General features: G+C 35.5%; 2 protein-coding genes across 2 annotated transcripts in view; one reads left to right on the top strand and one right to left on the bottom strand.

Moving 5' to 3' along the window:
* LOC104621870 (general transcription factor IIE subunit 1-like) overlaps positions 1–166 on the top strand; it is a 3,171-nt gene extending 3,005 nt beyond the window's left edge. Inside the window, exon 4 of the mRNA XM_010288485.1 lies at positions 1–166. This exon is cut by the window's left edge and continues 229 nt beyond it. Coding sequence (XP_010286787.1) covers positions 1–166 — 166 coding nt within the window.
* A 2,300-nt stretch (positions 167–2,466) lies between these two features.
* The window catches only part of PCM1 (pericentriolar material 1), a gene marked incomplete at its 5' end in the record, with an annotated part of 30,033 nt that continues 6,468 nt past the window's right edge, over positions 2,467–26,031 (bottom strand). The window contains 23 exons of the mRNA XM_010288486.1: positions 2,467–2,949; positions 4,038–4,161; positions 4,280–4,372; positions 4,593–4,846; positions 5,846–5,921; positions 7,160–7,308; positions 7,999–8,137; positions 9,939–9,998; positions 12,315–12,512; positions 13,152–13,286; positions 14,383–14,516; positions 14,761–14,898; positions 15,209–15,329; positions 15,924–16,052; positions 16,137–16,309; positions 18,360–18,518; positions 19,067–19,425; positions 20,088–20,268; positions 21,428–21,621; positions 22,552–22,697; positions 22,816–23,038; positions 23,990–24,187; positions 24,722–24,912. Of these exons, the coding sequence (XP_010286788.1) occupies positions 2,924–2,949; positions 4,038–4,161; positions 4,280–4,372; positions 4,593–4,846; positions 5,846–5,921; positions 7,160–7,308; positions 7,999–8,137; positions 9,939–9,998; positions 12,315–12,512; positions 13,152–13,286; positions 14,383–14,516; positions 14,761–14,898; positions 15,209–15,329; positions 15,924–16,052; positions 16,137–16,309; positions 18,360–18,518; positions 19,067–19,425; positions 20,088–20,268; positions 21,428–21,621; positions 22,552–22,697; positions 22,816–23,038; positions 23,990–24,187; positions 24,722–24,912 (3,600 nt within the window). The remainder of the gene's footprint in view (positions 2,950–4,037; positions 4,162–4,279; positions 4,373–4,592; positions 4,847–5,845; positions 5,922–7,159; positions 7,309–7,998; positions 8,138–9,938; positions 9,999–12,314; positions 12,513–13,151; positions 13,287–14,382; positions 14,517–14,760; positions 14,899–15,208; positions 15,330–15,923; positions 16,053–16,136; positions 16,310–18,359; positions 18,519–19,066; positions 19,426–20,087; positions 20,269–21,427; positions 21,622–22,551; positions 22,698–22,815; positions 23,039–23,989; positions 24,188–24,721; positions 24,913–26,031) is intronic.

Below are 26,031 nucleotides of genomic sequence, written 5' to 3' on the forward strand. Positions count from 1 at the left end.
AGAGGAGGAACAGGAAACACAAGGTCCTATTTTAATGGTAGCTGGTCAGCCTCATTCGTATGGTGAAGTTAGTGAAAATCCAGAGCTTGTGTCCCTCATGACAAATGAAGAGAGAGAAGCTTATATAAAAGTAGGACAAGAAATGTTCCAGTCTGTCTTTGGATAAATACACAACTGTATGAATATAAAAACTTGTATAGAATGGATGAAGGTTTCATTTGAAATAAGACAGTTTATTAGTTTTGTTTATGTTCTTCAAAGTTTACCACCGAGGGATTAAGTTTTCTTTGAACTCCTTGCTGTTATGCAAGACAGTAATCCTGCAGTAAGTTACAGTTCAAAATACTAGCACTGCAGCAAAAGCAACCCAAAGTGCCTATGGGTTTTCTATTGTCTTAATGCTTAGACTCTGTGAATGCTATAGTTTTGGAGCATGAATCATTTCAGATTACAATGGGATATAAGGACCTGAGTAAAAGTTTCAAAAGCAGTGTTGCAACTACAGTAAGAAATCAGTAACTCTACCTTCCTCCCAGAAGTAGCAGATATTTCCAGTGGTGAAAGTGAGTAAAACTCCAATGTGATTTAGTTTCACTCCATGCCCCTGGTCTATTTTGTTAGGTCATTCACTACACAACAGTAACAGACAGGTGGTATACAGCAACCTCTCTCCCAGGGAAGAGCTGTTACTAAATTGGGTTATAAAAGAGAACTGGCTCTGGCCTCTTAAATATTAAAAAAATTATCTGAATTCTTTGTACTCATTGCTCTACAGAATTGTCTTTAAAGTGAACACTGGACATAAAATGTAAAATTAATTTTGGTTCAGATTGGTGAGGAAGCAAGCAATGTATTAAGCAGAAGAGACTGCTTCTCATCTCTCCTGAAATTTTTTAAAGCACAGTCTTTTCTACTACCACTGTAAAGCCACATTCTGCTTGAACTGAACTATGTATGAATAGGATGAGCATCAGAATATGAGAGCTTAACTTAATCAGCAATTCTATTTGTGCCCTTGTAGTCTGCTTTTATTATCCCTCTGAATGGTAGGAAACTTTTTTTTTTTACTGTAAGGGTGACCAAGCACTGGTACAGCTTGCCCAGAGAAGTTGTAGAGTCTCCCACCTTGGAGATATTCAAAAGCCACCTGGGCATAGTCCTGGGCAACCAGCTCTGAGTAGCTCTGCTTGAGCAGGGAGGGTTGGACAAGATGATTGCCAGAGCTCCCTGCCAACCTCAACTGTTCTGTGGTTCTGTGAAGAAAGGGTAGAGAGAAAGTATGACCAAAGAAATATCATTTCAGTGCATTGCTCATACACACCAGTCCAGGGCAAGAACAGTGTGTGTTCATTCTGTCTTGAGCTTTGAGTTTAATGAGATATAAACTGGATTTGTCTCAAATATGCACAAACCTTCTTGTTCTATGTTATGAAAATAACCTCTTTTAGGTCTACAGAATGATTCTTGTGATTAAAAACTTTAATTTTGTTTCACTTTCAGAGCTTTACCTTTGTGACAAAGTATTTCCTCTGTCCTCAAAATTGTAAAGTCTTTTCTGTAATTAAGCAAGCTGTCTTCAAACATATACTTTAGTCTTTGGAGATGAGAAGCATATGATTATAATTTGCCATTTCAAAATTTACTCATAAAACCTGGAGACACTCAAAACAAACAAACTAAAGAAAGAAATCAGAGTAGAATCACACTCTCATTTTATTCAAACTTCAGGCATATTTAGGCTTCACTGTCACTAGACTGTCTCCCACAGCATCTAGCCATATTACTATACTAACCTCAAAAGGAAGAAAATCCTGAATTAAAGATGACCACTGCTTTTTAACTACTTTGAGAAAAGCCTTGTATTTTTTAAGGTAAGCAGGACCTCTACAATGCAGCAGATATGCTGAATAAGCTATTCTGAGCTCAATTTTATGACTTCATGTAATCAGCAACTCTGAACTGAGAAAGTGAAGAAAAATTTTTGTTTGGGTTCAAGTTTTCTACTCTACTTTTCTACAATCCTAATTTCACACTTGCCATGAGACTTCATTAGGAGCTGCCTTTAACTGGTTTTTGAAACACTTAACTGTAATTTCCTAAATTTCTTCTTTTCTACATGAAAACCCTTTACAAAGTCAAATACTTTAGGAACAAATTCTTACAGGTTTTCAGTTGCAGCAATTTTAAGTGTTACATGTGAAAGAATACTGAAGTTTTCAGACAGGATTGTCCTTGAAAGCACAAAACAGAAAATGCAGATGGTTTCTGCAGTTAACTACAAAACCAGGGTATTTACTTCACCTCAGATAAATGTGCTGATAGAAATTAATTCCATGGGCCATGAACAGGAACTTTTTTTTACAGCCCAGCTACACTTAGGCTATAGAGGCAACTTGTAGGTACATACTGTGTCTATATCTCATAGTTGTAGAAGCTGGAGAAACTTAGTGGGACAAGAGTCACTTGTCCCAGGAAAATTAGCAGTGTTTCTCTGAAGAGGGGTAACAAACAGCTGGCTACAAGCATGCCAACACTTAAAAGTCAGTTAACTTCCAACAACAAACTCTGCATACCATTTTGTAAGCCAGAGGAAAATTTTTCAAAAGACAAATTTACAGACAAGTCCAAACTTTATTTAAAACTACCATTTTGAACAGTTTTAAAATTACTAAACAAGTCACAATAAAAAATAAAAAAAAGATTAAGACAGGAAAAATAACAGTGCAGCAAAACTGAATGGAAGATGATTCAGTTCCAGCTGTTCAAACTGCCACAGGCAGAAGTTAGCATACCTATCCTAAGAGGCAGTGTGTCAAAGATTTTACATTTTTATACACTTCCAGAATTCTGGGTGATTAGTGCTGATCTTCTATATGCATTTGTATACATGGAGTTTATAAATGCAGATATCTTCAGGTTATTCTCATGCACTTTGAGCTCCAAAAGTTTCTGTAAAATAAGAGCATACTCATTATTTTCTAACAGCCACAAGGCATCAAACACAGCTCTTGACCACATTTCAACTCCTTGTAATTATCCATTAAAGCACCTTGATGAATATTGCATCCTCACCTTTTTTTCCCACAAGCCTTTTGAGCCATGGCTTACTTGAACATACAGACATGAAGAATGGCTTAGTTGCTAGCTACTAATTTTGTGTGGCATGGCATTCTTAGCCAGACTGTTCCCATGCCAGGTATATGCATCAGTATTCACCAAACTGACACGACAGACTTCTGCTAGCACAGCTAGGACAAGTAGAATAGGCAGTGAATGAAATGGAAGGAGAGAGGCATTTTCCTTCCCATGCTATTCTGGAAAATCCTATGCTGTCACTACAGCTGCATTAAAAAATTAAGCATTTTCAATCAGCTTATACTGTTTGAGGAATTGGAACTAGCTACACTAGCAGGAAACTACCACCATCAGAATACCTGCTTCATGTATTGATATATGCCATTACTATATTCTCCACTGGAGAACTACAAGCTTAACAATAGAACAGAAACCTCAAAAACACCATAATTTGTGTCACAATATCAACATTATGTTAAAAAAAGAAAAGTTTTTGACCTGCATTACCATTTAAGTTTTTGTTGCTGCATAAATACTTCTTCATGAAAGTGACAAATCTTTATTGCTGTCATACACACTGAAAGTTTATTCTACTTCAGGGTATGCTTCATATAAAAAATAATTTTCTTTCCCCTGAAGAGATATTTTACTATTCTGAAAAGTCTCTTGGACTTTTCTATTACAAAAATAGAGTTCAAAACCATTAAGTTATAACATGCATTTTAAATATGTTAATTTTTATAATTTTATTAGCCACAGAATCTAACAGAAGTATGTAGAAGGGACCAGGAAGGCAAAATCCCTTCATATAAATCAATCATTTTCAAATGCATGATAATAAAAAATTATATTCTTTCAGCACCATGATAACAGCTTACTTCAATCAGTAATAACAAGATATTTCAATTCTAGGCCATTTCAGAGTGTTTTCCCAATAGGTCTAGAGCATTTAGAAAATTTACCAGGTTCTTTCAGAGTCTGGGCATCTCCTACTAATTCTTGATCTTGAGCTCCACCTCCATCCAGTAATTCATCAGACAAACTGTTGGTTTGGGCCTCTGTTGCCATTTTCTTCACTAAATCTGCCTTTGTAACAGATAAAGTAAAACTCAAAATTCTGGATAATTCTTATTGCTGTCTAGAAAATTAAGACATTTAGGGTGTACACTTCTAAACAATCACCCCACAAGCAATAGCAAAATACCTCTGAATACACTGCAAGTTTAAGGGGCAAGTCTTCAACTTTCACAAAGTCATCTTCATCAGATTTTTGACTCACATTTCCAGAACCAGCTTCCTGTTAACAAAAATAGTGACTTTTAGGAGAGAAGTGCTACTTTGTTTTATTTTCACTCCAAAACTAGTTTTTTTACTACTATAATAAAGTACATAAAAAACCCAAAACCCCTATCAAATTTGCAGATGAAAACTCAACAAGACTGGAAACTAGAAATAACGCTGAAATAGAAGAAAGCTTCTATTTTCTCTTGGAAGTATCTTAACTGAAATATACGCACATATTCATTCACTAACACAGGTGACTCTGTATCAGGGCTGCCAGCCATGGAGCTTTCAGAACTTGCAGCAGATGATTTGTTTCCTACACACATTGTATCTAGTGTTTGAGTGTCATTTACTGGCAAAGATGAGCTCGATTCTTCTGTTTTCATACTGGCTGTTACAAAGGATTCTGGGCTATTAACTGTTAAAGGTGGTGTATTCTCCACGACACTGAGGTAATGAGGCAAAAGTGTAGCCACATCTTGTTCACCTAAAACCACAAAACTACATTTTAACTACGTAGAGATAGTAAAAGATTTAGAGCATATAAAAATACTAGGTTATTATTTTTTTTTCACAAATTATTATTCAAAACTACGAATGAGCAATGAAAATATATTAGTCTGATTGAAATAAAACTTCCATTACTTGTACTTTCATAGACTGAAGTATCAGCAAATAAAAATTTATAACTTGATACAGCTTTAAAAAAAAACCACCACAACAAAAAAAAACACCAAACCAACAAAAAATAGCTTCCAGAACTATATGATGTACTGTAAAATATTCATTGTAGCTATAAGGAGATACAATACAGAACAATAAATTCCTTAACGTTTTGCCATATGCTTGAGGCAACAGAGGACCTACTCAAATACTGCTTTTAGTCTATGAAAAAAGACCAAGAACAAAACCAGTTTTTGCAACAGAAAAAACACAAGAAAAGAAGACATTAACAACAGTTAGATTATAAGTAACATTCATACCCCTTGGTAGTGTTTCTGCCTTTTTACAGAAAATGCTTTCTTGGTTCTTAATCAGTTACAACACAATATTGTTCACAGCAGTAAATCTTTAAAATATAAAGTGATTTCAATTGCTAGTAAGTGGTGTAGCGGAAAAAGCAAGTACTAGACAAATCTAAACATCAAAATATTGTAAGAGACAAATTAATTCTGCTACTCGTGTGCCAAAGGCTGCAACAATCAACTGACGTTCACAGTGTTGTCAAGCATCAAGACCACATCTACCTACCCAGGATTATTCCATGTTTCCTCTTTAAAAGGTTTGCTTTGTCTGTATCAACACAGATATATCTAATCAACTGATATGGTACCATGAAAAAAAAACAAATAGCCCAGTAAACTCTTGCAAAATTGATTCTCTTCCTCTTAATTGCATATATCACAGGCACTGTCCAAGACAATTCTCACAATATGCAAATTCAGATAGAAGTGTTAATCTCCCTGTTACTGCGTACTGGGCTTACCTTTAACATTAACAGATTCTTGTTCTGATGAAAAAATCTCACTGCTTTTTGTCTTACTCAATTCTTGGTTCAAAGTCTAATGGAGAAGATGAAAATAAGTTAGAACAAATTCTACTAATCAGCTTCATAGCTTATTGGCTTTACTTTATTGCTACTTTTACTCTTCCTTGACAAACTATAAATACACTTGTACACTTACTCCACATTTCTGTCTTTTAACATATAAGAAATGAAATAAAGATAGCAAGTTCTACTCTCTATTCATCAGATGGTCAACCACACTTTAAGAAACTATTAACACTGATATGCGTGTTTTATCTAAGCATTTAATTTTCGTTTCACTGTAGTAGCTCCCAGGTAAACCCTCTAGTTCCACTGAAAAAAATCTATTGTTTTGAAGTAAAACGCTCCAGTTACATCCTTGCCTATATGTTAGTAGCTCTTAGTAGGAAAAGGCCTCAAGTTGCGCCAGGGGAGGTTTAGACTTGATATTAGGAAAAATTTCATTATTGAGAGAGTGGTCAAACATTGGAACAGGCTTCCCAAGGAAGTGGTGGAGTCACCATCACTGGAAATGTTCAAAAAACGTGTGGACGTGGCACTTCAGGACAGGGTTTAGTGGGCATGGTGGTGTTGGGTTGATGGTTGGACCTGATGATCTGAAAGGTCTTTTCCAACCTTAATGATTCTGCTGAGTAAACCAAAGTTTCAAAAGACTCAGAAGTCAATCTTAGTTACTGAAATGTAAAGAATTGACAAATCTCCAGAATCAAGTCTCACACATCCAAATGTTTTTAAGGAAACTAACAGTAAAATGACAATAGAAACCAGTAACATTTCACTGTTGTTCTAGAAAAATGTATTATATGATGAAGAGGAAAGACAAATCAAAGACATGCTAGAATACAAGAGTCAATGGCTTCTGCAAAGGAAAGCCCAATTAAAACTTGATGTCAGCAAACAGAGGAAGAACCAGTTAATGGTTTAAAACTTAATGCTTTTTTTAAAGTTGATCTCTTCTACTGCAGCTTAACATTTCCTCTCTCTGATAGCAGATTTAAACATTAGGTTTGTGTGTGTCCACCCGTCCGTTTTGGCATCAGCCATACCAATAATAAATTGAGGTGGGGAATGAGCAGTAGGTATTTTTTACTTAGCAGCTATTGCTTTAATGTAATTTCCTGTATCATTCTTCTATTTTTGTTAGTGTGAAAACAGTGCAACAAGAAAAACTGAAATGTTATATACAGATATTTGTCTGAAAACGCTATGCAATGGCTTAGGTTTGTTCTGTGTTTATAACTTCGGTGATACCTGTTCATTTTCAGTTGTTGTTTCACTGCTGGCTTGTAGTGATGTCTGCACATCAACAGGTCCTTCCTCAAATTCTATTTCTTCATCTTCATTCTCATCTTCTCCACTGCCATAGTTAGTCAGAGCTTGGGTTTCTGCCTTTGATAAACCTGAAAGCAAATCAATGTAAAACCACCTTCATATTGGATTTACAAATCCAAATCCCTTTTGGGAATTTACTGCAACTAGCAGTTATAACTCATACTTCAAAACATTCTTTGAAATTAAGATACAGTGATGACTTATTTTCAAAGATCCATATGGTCCACATAAGCTATATTACCACAAACACCACTGTGTTGATGTGAAATATCTGTGTTATTAAACGAGTTGATGTGAAGAATGTAAATGCAAGGGAAACAAAGCCATGAGTAGTTAGTGTAAGATGACAAACAGGACAAGAAAAAAAATTAAAAATATGCAAGCTTAAAGAGAAGCATATTAAAAAAATCACTATTTAAATGCAAAACTGCAAAAAATTTCAGCAGCTTTCACATCCTTTGCTTGAGAAACTTCTAAGTTTAGCTGAGACAAGGTATGTAACTTAAACAATGAATCTGATACCAATATGTGTTTCTACAGACCTACTGATTACAAAGAACAAAAGCTCCTCTAATTGGAATATTTAACCCTTGACATGATACTATAGAGTACTGGAAAACTTTCACTGGAAAAGACCTGACTAGAAAATCTGTGAGGGAAGGTATTACACAGCCATACTTCACGCAAATCCTGTTGTAAAATTGGTTGGTCAAAACTACAGTGAAAGCATTGAATAATGAGCTATAAAAATCACTTACTTATTGCCACTGGACCACTTTCACTTTCCTCATCTTCCTCTTGATCAGACGCATCAGACCTAATACTTCCAGTAACTCCATTACCATCATACATTTCTGAGTCCTGTACCGGTTTACCAGTTTCAGTCTCATCCTTGTCCTAGGAAAACAAGGCATACTGTGCGATTTCATGTTTGTTTATCTATATTTAAAGTTATGGTTTCTTACATCAAGGAGTCACCTCTGTTTCTCAAAAATCTACAAACTAAAAAACTAATGTTTACGAAGTCCTTCAGGCCTTGAAATAAATACTGCAATGCTACTCCTGAAACAGAGCATCAGAATCTATTATAAGAGATCATGCACTGCTCACACATAGCTATCACCTACATTGTAACTGCGTATTTAATTATTTGAAAAGGCTCACACTGATCAGCATGCTAGCTTCATATTAGCTTTAAAAAAAAAGATTTCTTTAAATTAGATTTGTCATTATCACAAGGAAGACAGACGCACTTGCGTTATTACCTTCTAGTGACTTCCTTGCCTTTCCTAAACAATCTCTAGTAAAAATTAGGAATATTCTTAACTGCTACTTCTCATTTCCTTGGCAATAGCTACTCAGCAGCTTTTCTACTGAATGTTTTGCTAAATGCCTTGGGTGAGAGAATTCTGCTCGGTCTATATGAACCCCAAGTAAAGCCCTGAGTTTGGCTTCAAATTTTGCAAGGACTTTTCTACACTACCATAAGAAGTGATATGCAGATTCCCACTTTCACTTCCAAAGCAGTGTGACAAAAGCTCTAAGCCCTAGAAGAAAGCACTGGCTTTATGCCCTATGCCCATACATATGCCTACGCCTATTTAGGAAAGCATTTGACATTCTACTTAGTACATTACTTATCTTTCCCTCGTTTGGAAAAAGCTGAACATTCCAGCGGAAAATACAAAACTTCATATACACCCCTCTCCCCAAAGACAATGTTTTTAATGGTTTTCAAAACAAACTTAAAGAGAAAAGGGAGACATTTGGGGCCCTAACATTTAATATTTCAGAGCACACACAGACTTTGAGGACCTCAAGTACCATTTGTCCCAAATCAGAACATCTGCCTTCTCCTTAAGATGAAAAGTAAAACAACTTATTCTGTACCATTAAAAAAGTTAATTGCTAAAAATAATTAAATATCATCTGTATTTACTGTCCTTGTTATTTAATTCTTCAAGGAATGACTACATTCTCAATGCTCTGAGCTGAAAATCCAGGCAACAGCCCGAGACCAAGCCCCACAGTAAACACCTTCGGAACAGGTCTGTGTTTTAATTTTCTGTGTTTTAAAGAAAAAAGAAAAAACAAGATCCTACCCTAAAGCTGCTCAGCAAGTATCACAAATTATTCCATTTCAGTTGCGTAGCCTTTAACATAAACTCTGCTGTTTTTAGACTTTCAAATTGTCAATCCTAAAGCAAGGCTCATTCAATATAAAGGTCACCGACAATACATAGAAAAGCATGTTCAATATTATCTTTGTGGATCTGAGTGCACTTCTTGAAAGGTAAAAAGATAATGTGTTATAAGAAATGCATCAAACCATCTTTACACTGGTAATGGTAGAAACAGGAATAAAAACAAGAGCAACCAAGGAACTGATATCCAAGTCATGTTTACTGAATGCATATAATAACAAAAGACTTATTGATGAAGGCAGATTTTTGGTAGTCATTTCCAGACTGTCAACTCAAAAAAAAAAAAAAGGGAATTATAATTTACTTTGTTACTTTGATGAAGTACATCGCTGAAAGTAACAGAAAGGAGACAAAAGCCATAATGTTTAACAAATTTATAAACACTAGGAAATGGGCTGCTTACAGATACTGGATTTATATGACAGAAAACATTAAGACTAAGTGATCTGTGAAATTATCTGAGGAATAAAGACAGTTGAGAAGCATAAACATACTTTGTCCTCATCGACATCTTCAGGAGATGAACAAACATCCACCTGGAGACCTTTTTTTGCCTAGAAAAAACACAAACTGTCTTCAATTCTAAACTGAAATAACCTTGAAATACTGAACCAAACTAAGGCTTCATGAAAGCCTGGCTGAAATGCCAATCTTACCAGGAATTGCTATCTCAAAATGGCAGTAAGCCACAGGGACTTCTATACTACAAGAGATGTTTACACAGATGTCTTCAAAATTTTGGAGTTGCAAAACGTTACAAAAAACTGTGCTAGCCCTTTTTATTTAAACAATTATGTTTACATGGGCTAATTCTCCAGTCTGTGGTTAAGTCTTATTTAACATATAAAATTAGATATACCAGCTCTGGTCAAGACAGAGCGCTGTGTTTTTCAGTCTGGAATCCAAAACCAGTCTGCTTACTGGACTCAAGACAGCCACAAATTCGAGCAAACTCAGATGTGTCTGCATCAGGATCCCAGATCTGAAAGCTGTGAGAAGACCATATAGAGATAACTGTGCAGGTCCGTACAAAGTAACCAGGACCTACTAGTTCTGGCTCATCTCTGGCTCTGTTGAATCTGAACTGCTGCCACAGCAACAAGGCAAACATTAACTGTAACCATAATTCTCCGTCTTCCAGGAGCGAAGAAATGCCAGTTCTAAATCAGCTCTACACATTCTCATAGCAGTGCATAAACCAATCCTTTATGTAACAAAGGCCCAATGAGTAACTTCAGATAAAATTGGAAGTAATGTCCAAATCCTTATGGGTTCAGAGTGTTTCTCTGGCCATTTTACAAGGCACTCCACAGTCTCTCTCACACTAGCCATATTACTGGTATATCTAGGTTGAACTATCTTGAAATATAGCTGATGATATACTTAAAACTACTTATAGGACTTTATGACAGACTCACAAAATAACTTTCATTGATATTTTAAAATAAGAATGAGTTAAGGGTTTGCTTTGGTGTTTATGCTTCTAAAAAAAGCTGAAAGGACACTGAAGTCATAGCTATAATATACAAGAAAAAACACTGAGGTAGATACCTGACTGATTTAAGTATATGAATGTGATCTGATTTAGTGTCTGTTTTGTAAACAGTTCATATAACTAAAAAAAACTACGTTCCTAAAAAACGGAATACTAAAATTAAAAATGGTGATGCAACATCTTTAATAAAGTGGTGCAAAACCCAACCAAAACTTGCTTTTTTAGAACAGAGTATGTACTACACTATCAAATATTTCTGAAAAGTTTATATATGTATTTTACACTCCAAGTCTAGAAAGTGATACTTTCTACATATGCCAACAAGCCAACTATTTGAGGACTTCATAGGACTTATTCAAGTTAGGTAAAGATTGTGCCTGGCTAAGATACTGCAAAGCAAGCTGTAAGCATAAGCGGAGAGATAATGAACTGGGACCCCCATATGCCAAAATATTTAGCTCAGATAGAGTTAAATTTCTTCATAAGAACTAATATGAGGCTATGTACTGGACCTGTGATGACAGCAGTGTTGGTAACAGAGGGATGTTTTAGTTATTGCTGAGCAATGCTTACATAGAGTCAGGGCCTTTTCTGTTCCTCACCCCACCCTACCAGAGAGTAGGCTGGGGGTGCACAAGAAGCTGGGAAGGGACACAGCTGGGACAGCTGACCCCAACTGACCAAAGGAATACTCCATACCATATGATGTCATGCTCGGCAATAAGAGCTGGGGGAAGAAGGAGGAAGGGGGGAATGTTCAGAGTTATAGTGTTCGTCTTCCCAAGTAACTGCTACGTGTGATGCAGCCCTGCTTTCCTGGAGACGGCTGAACACCTGCCTGCCAATAGGAAACAGTGAATGAATTCCTTGTTTTGGTTTGCTTGTATGCGTGGCTTTTGCTTTACCTGTTCAACTGTGTTTATCTGAACCCACAAGTTTTCTCACTTTTACTTTTCTGATTCTCTTCCCCCATCCCACCAGAGGGCAGTAAGCAAGTGGCTGTGTGGTGCTCAGCTGCCAGCTGGGGTTAAATGACAACCACCACTCAATGGCCTCAGATGTTAATACTATTTCAACACTTGACTATTCCTCCTATGTGCATATGTAACCATTAAAACACATTTCCTCCAAATTACCAGTCTACACAATTAGCTATCTATAACAGACATTCATCTATAATACAGGACATCTCCCTTACTGAGGAAAACAAGTTCATGCTTCTATACAAGCAAAACTGTGACTACACAGCCCTAATTTGTAAACAAACAAACAAAAACCAATGTATGAACTATGGTAATCAAAGTAGTTTAGGAAATACAAATATTTAGGAAACTCAGAAAAAGCCGTATTTTTCAAAAGTCTAAAAAAACCAAACCTCTTTAGCATAAGACTGCATCACTTCAGTATTTTCTATTTTTCTTTTGCATCTCTGCTTTACAGAAATACTGTTGTTGTCCAAGTCTTGCATGAGTTTGAAAAAGGCTAATTCATTGAATAACACTTCAGAGATCTCCACAAGAAGATCCTCCCCACAATCTTTTAATTTTCTACCAGCGAATTTTGCCAGTGAATCCTGTGAAGAGAAATAATTCTTCAGTTTTTGGAACAGGCTTTCAAACCTCAAAGACTAAGTATTTGTCATGTTCCTCATAACTCAAAATTAGTTACGTATATAATAGTTCCTACATTTAAAAAAAAAATGGTTTAGTGTCTTAAACAGATTTTAAATAGAACCTCTAGTCACATAACACAGAACTTACCAAGTTACTGATTTAAACTCTGTACTTGGAGAGAGAGAGAGCGCGCACGCTCGAGAGCGTGCACGAGGGGGAGAGCGCAAAAGAGAGTAAAAGAGAGAGCGTGACAAAGCACGCAAGGGGGAAAGAGGGGGGAGGGGGAAAGAGCGGTCTGTTGATTATCAGGAATTTACACAAAATGCCCACAAAGAGCATCACCAGAGCTCTCCTTGAAGACAGCCACAGGCAGTGCATACACCTCTCACTATCTGGCAGCAGTGGAAAAGTTCTGTGCACGGTAAAGCTTTAATTTTAGGTAACAAAGTAAATACCTTATTGCTGTATCAAAGCTGAAGAAGAACAGCAGCAGCTATGCTACTGAAGTTGTAAAATACAACTTCAGGGAAGCTGGTTCCTCTGTTGCTCATTATCTAAGTTGCAATAGTGTTGCAAAACACCACTGAAAAACTACTAACCTGAAGTATACTGCCAAGCTGCTTATGAAAGAACTTCACAAATTCTTTACTTTCATCATTTTGTTGTGTAAGAGTCAAGACCATACGTCTTACTGATGTCAGTAATTGAGAAGAGCATACTTCATCCATGTGTTCCTAAGCAAGTATCACACAATGAGCTTAGTTACCACTTGGAAAAAAAAAAATTAGCCATCAACTCAAATACTGAAATTCATTTATAAAAAAGAAATCACCCGTCCACTGAAGGAACAACATGAACAGGTCCTAACCCATCTCGCAAAACAAACTAACTGGAACACAGTTACAGCAGATACCCTACTTCATTAACGACTGACTGGCCATGACACACAAAACTTTATCTCACTTTTCCATACATTAAACATGCCATCTTTTAATGCTTGGACAAAGTTAAGAGTCTTCATATATTGTGGCTGTGTACTCAAATATATTAAAACTTATGTTAAGATATCTACTGTTGTAAGCTTCCTTAAAACTGCAAACAAAATATAAGTCTTCAGGCACTGAGACTGTGGCATGTCAACAATATACACAGTTTTTAAAACTAGTATCAACTAAGTACCTTATTAAACAAACCTAAGCTTATATACTGCACATGCTGTAAAAGGGACCAGGGAGATTACTTAAGCATCTTACAACACAATCTTCTCTGCTCTTTAACCTTGCAAAGAGTGAACTGTGACTATTTCTCCTTCTTTAAAGTAGTGCATTTCTCCTCTGTGTTCAAAGAAGTTTACAAGCTCTCAGCGACTTTAAAGATATTTGTAAACAGGAGAAAAATAATTCAAGAACTCACAGAGCTATTCTTCAACGATATTTCAGGTTAAATCATATGTAACAGTTTTAATTAAAATTACCTCAGTTCTCTTTGCTAAAAGGCAGCAAATATTTCAGAGGTACATTCTCAAACATTTCCATTTGATTTGGTCAGCTCCAAACCAAGAAACCTCCATTTCTCTTGATGTCAAGTCCACCAGCCCTATGCAATCCACACACATTACCATTTCTTTCTCCTATTAAAAACTCCACAGAATCTTTCTGTTGGACTATTTAATCCTTACGTCATCCTCAGCAAGGTCTGCAACTTAACACATATTTATTGACAGCTGTTGCTAAGATGCAAGTTATCAATTTTAAATAATGACGTTCTATGCATTTATGCAGGCCCTTTTCCTATTCTCCCAATTCACACATTACTGAAAAGAGTTCTTACCTTCAGAAAAGGAATGACCTCTTTCATAATTGCTTTAATCTGCCGGTCAAGCTGCTGGGTATCTATACGAGGACATGGAACAGCAGAAACTTCACTCGATTGTGGCACAGGAAGATGTTCACTGGTACTTGGACCTCAATTAATAAAAAAAGCACATTTAAGTTATTCAATGTTACTATTAAAGAAATACTAATTTCAAAAACATTTATTTTCCCTTTTAAAAAATAAATCATATTTACTTAAGTATGTAAAGATCCTTTGAAACTACTAAGTTTTCAATATAAATGAAGAGGAAAGCAAGTCAGCCAATTAAATGATTCTTGATATCTAGAATAATTATTTTCTGAAACTAAGCAAAATATGTATATATGTGCATACCTTCTAATTTAGCAGCAGAAGCACCCTGAAAATTACTAGAGCAGCCCTCAGAGTCAAGGGTACTTTCAGCTTCAATTTTCATACGCTCATATTCCCTCATCCTAGCCAAAGCTTGATCTAAGTGAATCACTGTGTTGCCTATATTTAGAATAAAAACACCTTTTAATCTAAATAAAAAGTTTTCAATCGATAAACAAGTAAACAATGATAAAAATTAATTAAAAGCCACAAGTTTTGACATCTACATATACCTGTAGTTGAGTTATAATATTACACACTTTGATCAACTCAAAGTTTTTCACAAGTGGCTAATTTCTCTTAGTGTTTTACAAAACGTGGTTACACACTAAAAAGCAAAGAACAGTTTATTATTTAGGAGTAGACAATTGCAGGCATTTCAGAAGGGAGAAAGGAACACTTAGAACACTGTAAATCACATCATTCTTACCAAGGTCATCAGTGGCAAAGGGTTCAAAATTTGAAGATGTAGACATAGTACTCCCATTGTCTGCATCATTTTGTTCACCATCTTGACATGCTTCTGTAGAAAAGTTCTTGACAAAAGTTTCCTAAAAAACACCAAGAACTGAATACAAAGCAGGAAATCACCATTGTCTCACAGATGTGTCAACAAGCCAGCAATTCTTTTCAGCCACATACTGTGGTATCAAGACCTGTCACCAGGCTGCTTGACTGGGGAACAACCTTACTTTCAGGATATAAATCCATCATGTGATTCTACCATCTTTGTTTCAAATACTTTAGCTATAAAATACGTAAGAAACTGTACAGAGGCATCAGTGATTTCTTAAATACAAAAAAGCAAAAATTCCTTGGCAATCTTGTGATCAGTACTTGCCCTGACCTTACTCACAAGAGCATTTTGGCTGGTTTTGAGTATCCGTTTCTAATTTGTGCTCCTCTGCATGTTCTTTTCCTTCCTGACACATCACTCATTTCCAGCATCAAGAATCCTACTATGTTTAATCACTTTTGCATTAAGATTTTGTTGCATTTCTTTATTTAGAAAAATCTGTGTAAGTCGGTACAAATTTTAGAAAAATTCAGTTGCTAGAATGAATATTTCAGTACACAAACATGCATGTAAATTGAAAAGATAGGAGAAGCTGACAGTAAAGTAGCTTCTGAACTTGAAAACCTACGTCATCTGTAGAAGCAAGGCTTTCACTGGGAGTGAGTTCAGAATTCGATGCCATCCATGCTGCAGAATTCAGTGATTTTGTGCCCTTCCCTTTTTCATTGTTCTCAGATAAATGTCTGGTCACTATATCCTGGAAAAGATAATAAATCTATACTGTAAAAAAGGATCTAAGATTTGTTTGATTCATACAAAAGATCAAAAATTTTGTGCATACCTGCAAAGCATATAAAGCCCTTTGTCTCAGGTAATCTGTATTTAGCAGCTGAAGCTCATGGAAAAGTTCAATAAGAAAGTGGGGACGAGACTCATTTTGAGAAATAAGTGTTGCCACTTCAGAATAAATTGTGTCTCGCAAAGCTTCAAACATAGAGAGATCACTACCAGTTTCTGCAGAAAAAAGGGAACTCATTAAGTCCTTGACATGCATCCAGTTGAAAGAAAACTGCCTATTAGGTATGTGAGTTACATGTACAAAAATTATCTCTCAATCATTGTGGACTCCATTATATAGCTGCTTTCTTAAAGCTTACTCATTTCCTGAAGGGCAACAAAGATTTAAACATTCTGAAATAATACCTTATGCAATCCTTTACATACGAAATAAAATATAAAGCATTCATAGGAATAATTTTCTTTACAATTCTGAACAAAAAGAGAAGACTGTACACACAATGTTGCTTTCAGAATCAGTATTCAACGCTGAAAATGAAGTTTGAAGATATTCCAAACAAGGTAGCCAAAGGTCTCAATTTTATATAATACACATAGTTGACACTTTTGCAACAGAAGTAGCAACATCAAGAAAGGTCTAGACTGAATTCGAGAAAGCCACTCCTTCCCACACAAGCATAAACACAACATTCTTATACATGTCTAATATCACTTCTGAGGCCTACATAAAACCTCTTAGCCTTAAGCTCTATTACAAAAGTATGAGAAGACAATATGTTCCCTAGTAAGTCTCGTATTCCTTTGAAAATAAAGGATTACTCTCACATCACAACAGTTATATTATTACATACATATTTTGGCAAGTGTTGAATGGAAAAAAAACCTAAATTTGGAAAACTCAGCTTAGTTTAACAGATGCATATTTGTTAGTATTCAAGTTAATGAAGTGATTAGCAATACAGCAAATGTTACTGTGCAATTTGATTATCTGCAAATAGTTTACCAGTATTTTTAAGCAGAGGCAAGCTTTTTCGACCTTTAATAAGCCACCAGAAATCACTTCCTTCCCCCAGTAATAAAATGTAATAGTAGCTTTTAAACACACTAGAAATGCCTACTAAAATTAGTTTTTTTGCTGTAGTACCTACTTGTATATTTTCTATTTGTAACTGTGACTAACCAAGAACCTGGTAAATACATTCTCCACAACTATAATTCAAAGTAGTTCATATTGCATTTCCTGCAAGTTACAAGTAACTTCTCTTGCCTTGTTTATAGAAAAGGTGCTGCAATAGTACTAAGTTTGAACATCTGCTAAACAGTCTGAGTTATAGAACCAAAGCTAAGAGAAAAAAAAAGTAATAGGACATTGTTGAAGCTAAGCAGTGAATGCATTACCTGGAGCTTCAATGCATGCATTTCTGTTAGACTGCTGCAGAATTCTCCTAGCATGCGCTGTAGGAAAGTGGGGATAGACAGTGATAAACACAAAAATGCGCACCAGAAATAAAGACAGGGTCTATACAAAACAGCAGGAGGAAGACTGCTTAGTCATCCAAACCACATCAAAGCTGCTTATTGTGAGAACTTGACTAGTAAAAGTTTATTATGTATACCAATAAACAGCTCTTAGTGTGGACACAGCTACACTGACAAAGCTGTACATTGTGCTACAATGACCAAAATATCTGCATCTTTCAAACAAAACAAAGATACTTGCAGAACCTAAAAAGACACAGAAGAGAATATTTTTATGATCTAGATGCAAGAAAAGCAGTGCAGATGGCAAAAATGTAAGGGTTTATGTGATGTTATAAGAATGAATTTGAATGATATTTGATAGAGCTCCTTTAAGCATGAATAGAAAGAAAACATGTATGCAGCACAGGATGTAGTTTAAATACCAAACAAAGTTTCATCTGTTGTGCAGTTACTTTCCATAAAAACACCAACAAATGGGTGAGGTTTTTGGTTGGCTAGGTTTTTGGTTGTTTTACAGTAACACGCTTGTTTCTAAATTATTTTAATCAAGTACCTAATCTACAGAAAACCCCCAAAAGCAATCAATACCCAATTTTTTACACACTTTTATGCTTACAGCATCCTTCAAAATGAAAAAGCAAAATCCACATGCTAAAAATACAGGCTAAAAATCGTCATCCTGTCATAATACACTGCTTTTAAATAACATGCTAGCAACTAAGTATGGAGGTCCTTTACTCAGAGATGTTCACAAAAATAATTACTGACATTCAAAAAAGAATACCTGAAGACATTTCTGTAGATCTACTGTATTTAATTATTTTTTCCAATTGTTCCCGATTCCTTTTGCTGAACACCTTTGCATGAACAACCTCTTCAGAGTGTCTGCTTTTATTGCTCTTGCAGGGTTCACATGAACTAGAAGCACTTGCACTTTCATAACCTTATGGGAGGGAACGAAAAGAAAGAAATAAAACAATAGCTTACAAAATGTTTCTACTTCTAAAAAAAATTGTTTGAGGGCAATCTCAAAGATGCAAAACACCAATGATGTTTCCCAGCCAAAAATTTTCCTCTGTACACTGAAGCCATACAGTAGCACTAAATCCTCAGTGACTGCAACAGTACTATACAAGCTAGCACTGCCCCTCTCTTTTCATTCAGTGTTTTACTGAAGCACATCTCTCAGCAAGTCTTCCAGTTTGAACACGAAGTCATAATCAAGAGGAAGACTCTTTTGGCTTATTCCAAATCTCAGTGTAGCTGCATATATTATCCATTCAAATCATAATGTCTTCATCAGTTATGCTTTTTATTTACTGAAATACTAAAAAACCTTATGTGGTTACATTATATGTAAAATGATTTAACATTTCAGTAATTTATCTTCATTATTATAGATACCATTTAGGGAGAGTACATTCTCTGGAATGTAATGATTATAATCCAAGTTGAGTTTGCCACTGTATCCAAGATTTCTTTACAACCTACCAGTGTTTTTAATTCTGCCTTTTAGCTGAGAGGAACTCTTCCTCTTATTCTTCGATTTGGGTGTTTTATCTTTTGATGCCAAGCTTGCTTGTGCTGATGCTTTTCTAGACTTAAATGTCTTTGTCACAGTAGTTGGGTCTACTGGATCAGGCATGCTACTAAAACTCTCTACAGACTCTTCATCCAATTCTCTTCTCCTGCTCATATCAGACTGATTTTTATGACCAGAAGCAACGTTTTGTACTGAAACTGCAAAACTTGCTTTCAGCTGAGACTGATCATCTTTTTTCAATTCCTGGCTATCATTAAGCCAAGTTGATCTTTTTTCCATTTCCTCTTCAGGTTGTCTATGGCTCCTCCTGTCAGAAAGACAAACCAACCGGCCACAATATGTTATAACCTAGTTTATCAGTTAGAAACAGCATGTATTACCAGGCAAATAGCTTTATTGATAATGCAAGTTATCTGGCCCTAGTCACTTAGTCATCAACTGAACATTAAAAAAAAAATCTAGTGAGAACCCTTCTAAACGGAAAACATCTGAAGAAATTCACATTTCTCATTGATTTCAACCTGAATATACTTATGCAGCTATTGCTGCACTCAAATAGTACTACAGGACAAAATATTTCTTAAAACAACATTCACTATAGTCTACTGTAGCACAAAATATAAGCATTCACTGAAATTATATCCTCTATTTATTCAAACAGCACAATTTCAAAAAACAAGGAAATGAAATCTTCCTCCACTTACAAAACATATCACAAAACCACCCCAACACTATATTTGACCTTAAAATATTCATGAAACAATACTTTAGTTAATATACAGAAAAGCAGATTAATTTACTGAAAAAAAGGAAAAATAATTAAAAATGGAAACTGCAAAAGTAAAGCTCACCTTGTAATTCTATTACAATAAATTCCCTAAAAGAATGATGAATTCCCACAAGCCCCAGAAAATGAAGGAGAGGGAGGAAAAAACAATTAAAGGAGAGTTGCACTGTGACATTAAATACCTTTGTTTTTCTGGCCCATTAGAGGAACTGCTTTCAAAAGGTTTGGGGAATGCCATGTACTCAGTTTTCCCAGAAGCATTATGATCTAGAGGATGTTGCTGCTGCTGCTCACTGTTGTGTGGGGAAATATTGTGTGCAAAATCTCCAAAACCAGAAGGGAACACTGGATTATAGTTAATACCTACAAAGTAAACAAGCGAGTCAGAAGATAATACCTCATTTACCTGTGTGAGAAAAGTCAAATTTGAGACAACATAAAATTATGAAGCAAAAATACAGTGGGGAAGTAACCAAAAACTGTTTTTGCCCTGAAAGCGCTGCAATAATCAGAATTTATTTTAAATGCACGTTTCTAACATTACTGGATACTACACATGCCACTACAATTACATCAGCAGACAGATGAAGGTACTTCAAGAAATGCCAGTGAAGAGCGCCTGCAAGTGAAGGTAAAAATGACGTCAGTTCCAAAAAAGGCAGAGTTCTGTCTGTGTGAAGACTTTATCAATATTTCATCTACCATCAAACTGACAAGTACAACAGTACAAACATTCATTGGGCCAAAAAAGTCATAAATTCATAACCCTTATTTTAACTTTTGAATCTTTCCAGTACTGGCAAATTGAACGTAACTATTCTGTGCAGGTTCTGTATAACATAATCCTTAAACAGAAAACGGACTTTAGAACCTGAAAGCTACAACCTAGGTCTATGCCTATTTCCTGGTTTCCTGAAAAGACTGAAATATATTAAGACATCTTTAACAACTTTTAATGATACAGTGAAATACCTACTTTTTTTCCTATTTCAAATTTAACAGTAAAAGTAGATTTGATAATGAAAATAGAAACCCTGTATCCAAGTCAACAGTTACTCTATACCTCTGATGGGAAGAAACATTAGTAACATGCTCCATTTACAAGCATTTCAGACAAAAATGAGTGCTGGAAGTTCTAAGAAAAAGAGAAATACTTACCAAGTGCCACCTGACAGGTATAAGAACACTATACTGCTAATGGTATGTAAAAGCTTCAAACATTGTTTTCCACATGTTGGATGAAGAACGTTTAAAATGTCAGCTTTATGGGGTGGGTATTTTCAACTATAACCAACTTCTTATAGAGAAAGTCTTGCTTTCCATATGGAAGTAAAAATATACAATTGTTCAGCAATAAACATCAACAAACTTCTGCTAGGATAATACGGACTCATTTAAGACCATTTCAATATTAAGAAAGAAGTCACAGAGTTTCAGCAAGCTCATATTAAGATTTCAATTAAATGGCGAAATGGAAATTTTTGAAATTCATATTACTTTTCACACCTGTACTGATACTCACCTGGAGTGAAGGAAGAAAAATTAGTAAATCCTGGTACATTAAACAGGTTCACAGGTTGTGGAGGAAAGCTGAATGGACAGAAAACAGGAGATGGAGGTGGTGGTGCACTACTGCCTCTCTCCTTTCTTGATGGCTTTTCTTGACACTGCTGTTGTTCTTGCTGGTGCATAAGATCATTTAACATTTGTTTCAACCTTGAAAACAGGGAAAAATAAGCACTTGGGGGGAAAAAAAAAAAGAATGCTAAGGGAAAGCTGTAAATTTATACTCAAGTAATTTGAGATTCATATTATTTCATCTGCCCCATGTAAAGAACTGCTCCATTTAGCTAGTAAAAAAAAAAACTCAAGAAAAAAGCAATTTGTATTTAATCCTGAGTGACAGACAGAAACAGTTTTAAAATCCACTGCTCTTTACTATGGGTCATGTTTACAGAAGTTAAACATCTTTGCAAGAGCAAGAAAAAATTGACTAGATACTAAAAAAAAATAAGCAGGCTGAAAAGGAAACAGAAACAACTGAAGACGCAAAATAGTTGCAAAAGTGGCATTAACTACTTTAAAATATTACATAAGAGGCCAGTAACTCTATACCACTTACCAAATACAAAACAGAGATGACAAATTTTAACTTTCATGCCATAAATTAAAGTGACTGTTACATCTTTTTTAAAAAAAGATCATCGTTCAGAAGGTAAAAGTAGTACATCCAAGTGGAGCTTAAGTAAACATAAATTCTGACTGACAACACTAAGAAAGGACTAAGAAAGGACAAAAAGTTTCTCCACCATCTTTCCATAACTCTTAGAATCCAGAATCTTGCCAGGTAGTCTAACAAACACTACAGACATAAAAACATATTCAAGGAAAGCAAGCCTAAACCAAAAAAGCCACATAAAGCTAACAAATTTTTGGAAGAGATGCCAACTTTTGGTTCTCTTCACTAAAGATTACCCAAGAAGAACTATCTCAAAGGCATTAAAGCAATTCAAAAGCTTGAATCAACTCAGAAGTTCAATAGTGTCATATTTAACCAGTATCTGTAATCTTTTATTCACATAACCATGTTCTCTGTTACTGAAACATTTAAAATTCCACAGTCAAACACTAATACAGTCAACAAACCTTTGGACATTATTCTGCTGCCAAGTTAGTTGAGTGTAACACTGGTTTAATTGATGCATAATAAGATGTACTTGTGAAGATGCAACATTATTGGACATCATACTGTAGGGGCCTGTAAGCAAAGTCTGTAGAAGACAAGAGAGGGTCTGTGGAAAGAAAATACACGACAGTGACCAAATTATCAATACTAGAAGTTATTGCTGGAAAGAGGGAAAAAAAAAAAGACAAAGTAAGAACAGCAAAATAACTGCTTTTCATATCTACCTGCTGATCCTGCATCAAAGTTTGACAAATGCTGACACTAAACTCATGCTGTTTCTTCAACTGATTGATTTGCTCTTGCCATTGTTCCTTTTCCTCAACATATGAAAGTTCAGACATCCACTGAAGGTTTTCCTGACGTCGCATACTTATGTTTTGCTGTTGCCTAGTCTTAGACAATGGACGGTAATTCCCATCTGCTGAAAGAGGACGGCAATTTTTCCACCTGGGTGGGGAAAAATAAAAGGGAGAATAAGCACAAAAGCTGACATTTCAAACCATTTTTTCTAATGATACTTCCATTATTTAAATTATATTTCAGTTGTATGTCAACTACTCACCTGGCACAGGCCATTTCAACGTGCCAGATAATCACCCATGCGATTATGTCAATCCAACATTATCCTGAACAAATGGAAATTAACAGCCACCCAACTGACAACCACTGTCAAAAAATAATTGCTAAGGATGTTTCTGGATCTTGCTTTGGGTATTATCCATTACTGATATATAATGCATACTAAGACGAAAATAGAAGCCACCAAGCATAATATGCTAAGAATTAAGAGGCCCAGTTCCTGACTAGAAGACCACTATATACCAAAATTATTTTGGTGTCAAAAACAGAGAAAATCGTTTGAAGAAAGGACACTTTACTTTTAACATGGCATTTTCATTTAGTCACAAAAAGCTTATTAAGAAAATTAAATCAGGTAAGTAAGTGTTAAAAATATTCATGTTAATTAAAAAAATCTAGTAAGAAACAGTTTTCAAAGCTGCAAAAGACAATTTGAAAGCAAAAAATTCAGAGTTAGTTTAATTCTCCGAATTACTTTTTTCAAAGAGACTGATCAATATCACGGCAAAAATTTCATACAGGTTATCTTTTAAGCCTGTTAAAAGAACATGGGAACATAAGGAGCTACTGCAGCAGAACTGGAGAGCTCAATGGCAGACATTTAATCTGACTGAAAACAGAAGAAATAATAAAATTAGTTATAATAACACATTGCAGCTAGAGACTCAGACAAGAGCACCTCACTGCACACAGCTCTCTAGTAAGCAGAAAGCGATTTCACTTTGCTGTAAAAGGATGTTTTGTAGTTAATGCAGTGCTTCTTCCACCTCTTACAAATATACTCTGATGAGCATCAGATCAACAAGTAATGCCACTAACCTATCCTTGTTTTCTTTAACAAAATATGCATTTTCTGGTACGTTGTTATTGGGATAAATAGAGAAACTGTCATTCAAACTTGATGCATCTTCCTCCTCTTCTTCTGCCTGACCAACTCCATCAGAGAGATAACCGTCTTCATCTCCATCCTCTTCATCTAGTGCACACTGGGTAGAACCTCCCCAGGTAGCCATTGTCCTAGTGAACATTGGGAGGAAGAGGGGTGTTTGGGAAGGGAGGAGTACTTTGATATTTTAGTTTATGACAAATTATTAAAACAATCTGTTGAAAATTACAAGTCTGTCTATCTACAATTAAACAAGCTGCACTGAAATTAAACATTATCTCACCAATGTAAAATGAAACTAGTATTCTTCTGATACTGGGACATTAAATAAAATTACTTACTGTTTTGGAAAATTATTACTTTACTATTGTTATAAGTGGTGTAGAGATGAAGAAAATTACTCTGAGTATTTGGCATTTTCCACACGTTATCCTCTCCTTAGGTGATTTTTCACCATTTTTGGAGCAGGGGAGACTAAATATGTGGGGAAGATCCATAAAATTGGCAAGTTGCCAACAGTCACTTTAGGTAGTCAAGACATTAATTTACTGCTCTGTTATATCATCACATTCAGTGCTCAGATGAAAACAGGAAACTGCCCCAAGACTGACATCTCACTAAACAGAAGTTCCCGCTGACTAACACACAGTGACTCATGTTCTCACTTTTCAGTCCGACACTGCTGTGGAGTACACTGAGCTTCTGATGCTTCACTTTTAACGGATGCAGCAACAGTAGATATTGTTTCTGTGAGCTCTCTCCTCCTCTGATGTTCAGCCATTAAAGCTTCAAGTTGCTTTCTTCTCTGTCGCAATTCTTCTCTTAAAATCTCATGTCTTCTCATCTCAGACCATAACTGTTAGCAGTAAAATGGAAGACATTAGAATATAAACAAAACAAATACAATCTAAACTAAAGCATGTTAAAATTTCAATATTTGATACTACACTGATAACAGTATAATACCAATGCCTAAACAAAAAGGTAACTGAAGTCACACCACAGAAAGCTGCAAAATATATCCAGTATTTGCTATTTATCCCAAATACTGCAAGATCTAAGGTAATTAAACATTATAGGACAGAATTTTTAAAGAAAAACAGCACGTTTCACTCAACACTGTTTTTATCACATAATTTACACATTAATAGTTAAACTCTTTAGCATGGCAGCATACTACCCTCCAGAGAAATATGAAAATTGTGCTGAGTACTTCTTTGATAAGGCAGAAGATACAACAAAAAGATTTTCTGCAACCTGCAGAAACTTCAAGTTGCAGTATATGTTTGAACAAGACTTAAGGAAGCCATGACTCACAATGAAGAGCACATAAAGGGAAAGGTACAAGTAGAAAGAGGTCTTTATCTACCTTAAATTAGATACAGTGAAAGCATAAATGGCAAGGTACTTTTACAAGCACGTAAACAGGTATAACATACAACAACAATTGTGTAAGTGAACTAAACTGGAAAATGCAGACTTAGGAGAGACAGGCAGGTGACAAACATACTCAAGCCTGAAAGCAACTGAACTAGCTGGCGGTGCTGGAGCTAAGAAGTTTTCCAACAAAAATCCATACATGTTTTGATAATTAATATGCCAACCTGTTTGTAGAGTGTTAGCAATTGCATCAGCACATTCATTTTAGAGACAGCTTCTTTTTAGCAGGAAGAATTCAGACCTTCTATTTAGTGAAAAGAGATAAGTTGTCCTATAATGCTTATTTGGAAGATGCCAAAGTTCTGAAATTCTCTTCTTGGAGAAGGAAAATTTGGCTTTTAATGACAACAGTACAGGCATTGCCCAAGCAACCTCACCTCAACTGCTAAAGGAAAATTTACAAGAATGCTGATGCAACTCACAGAAAAAGTCTGTCAGAAAAGGTGTTTTTTCAGATATTTGTTTCTGATGTCTAGTCTGGCCAACAAACACTTTTCATCATATATCCCTCCACCCCTACAAAAGCTACCATAAT

This window comes from Phaethon lepturus, unplaced genomic scaffold, assembly GCF_000687285.1.
Source record: "Phaethon lepturus isolate BGI_N335 unplaced genomic scaffold, ASM68728v1 scaffold4316, whole genome shotgun sequence".
Taxonomy (NCBI): Eukaryota; Metazoa; Chordata; class Aves; order Phaethontiformes; family Phaethontidae; genus Phaethon; species Phaethon lepturus.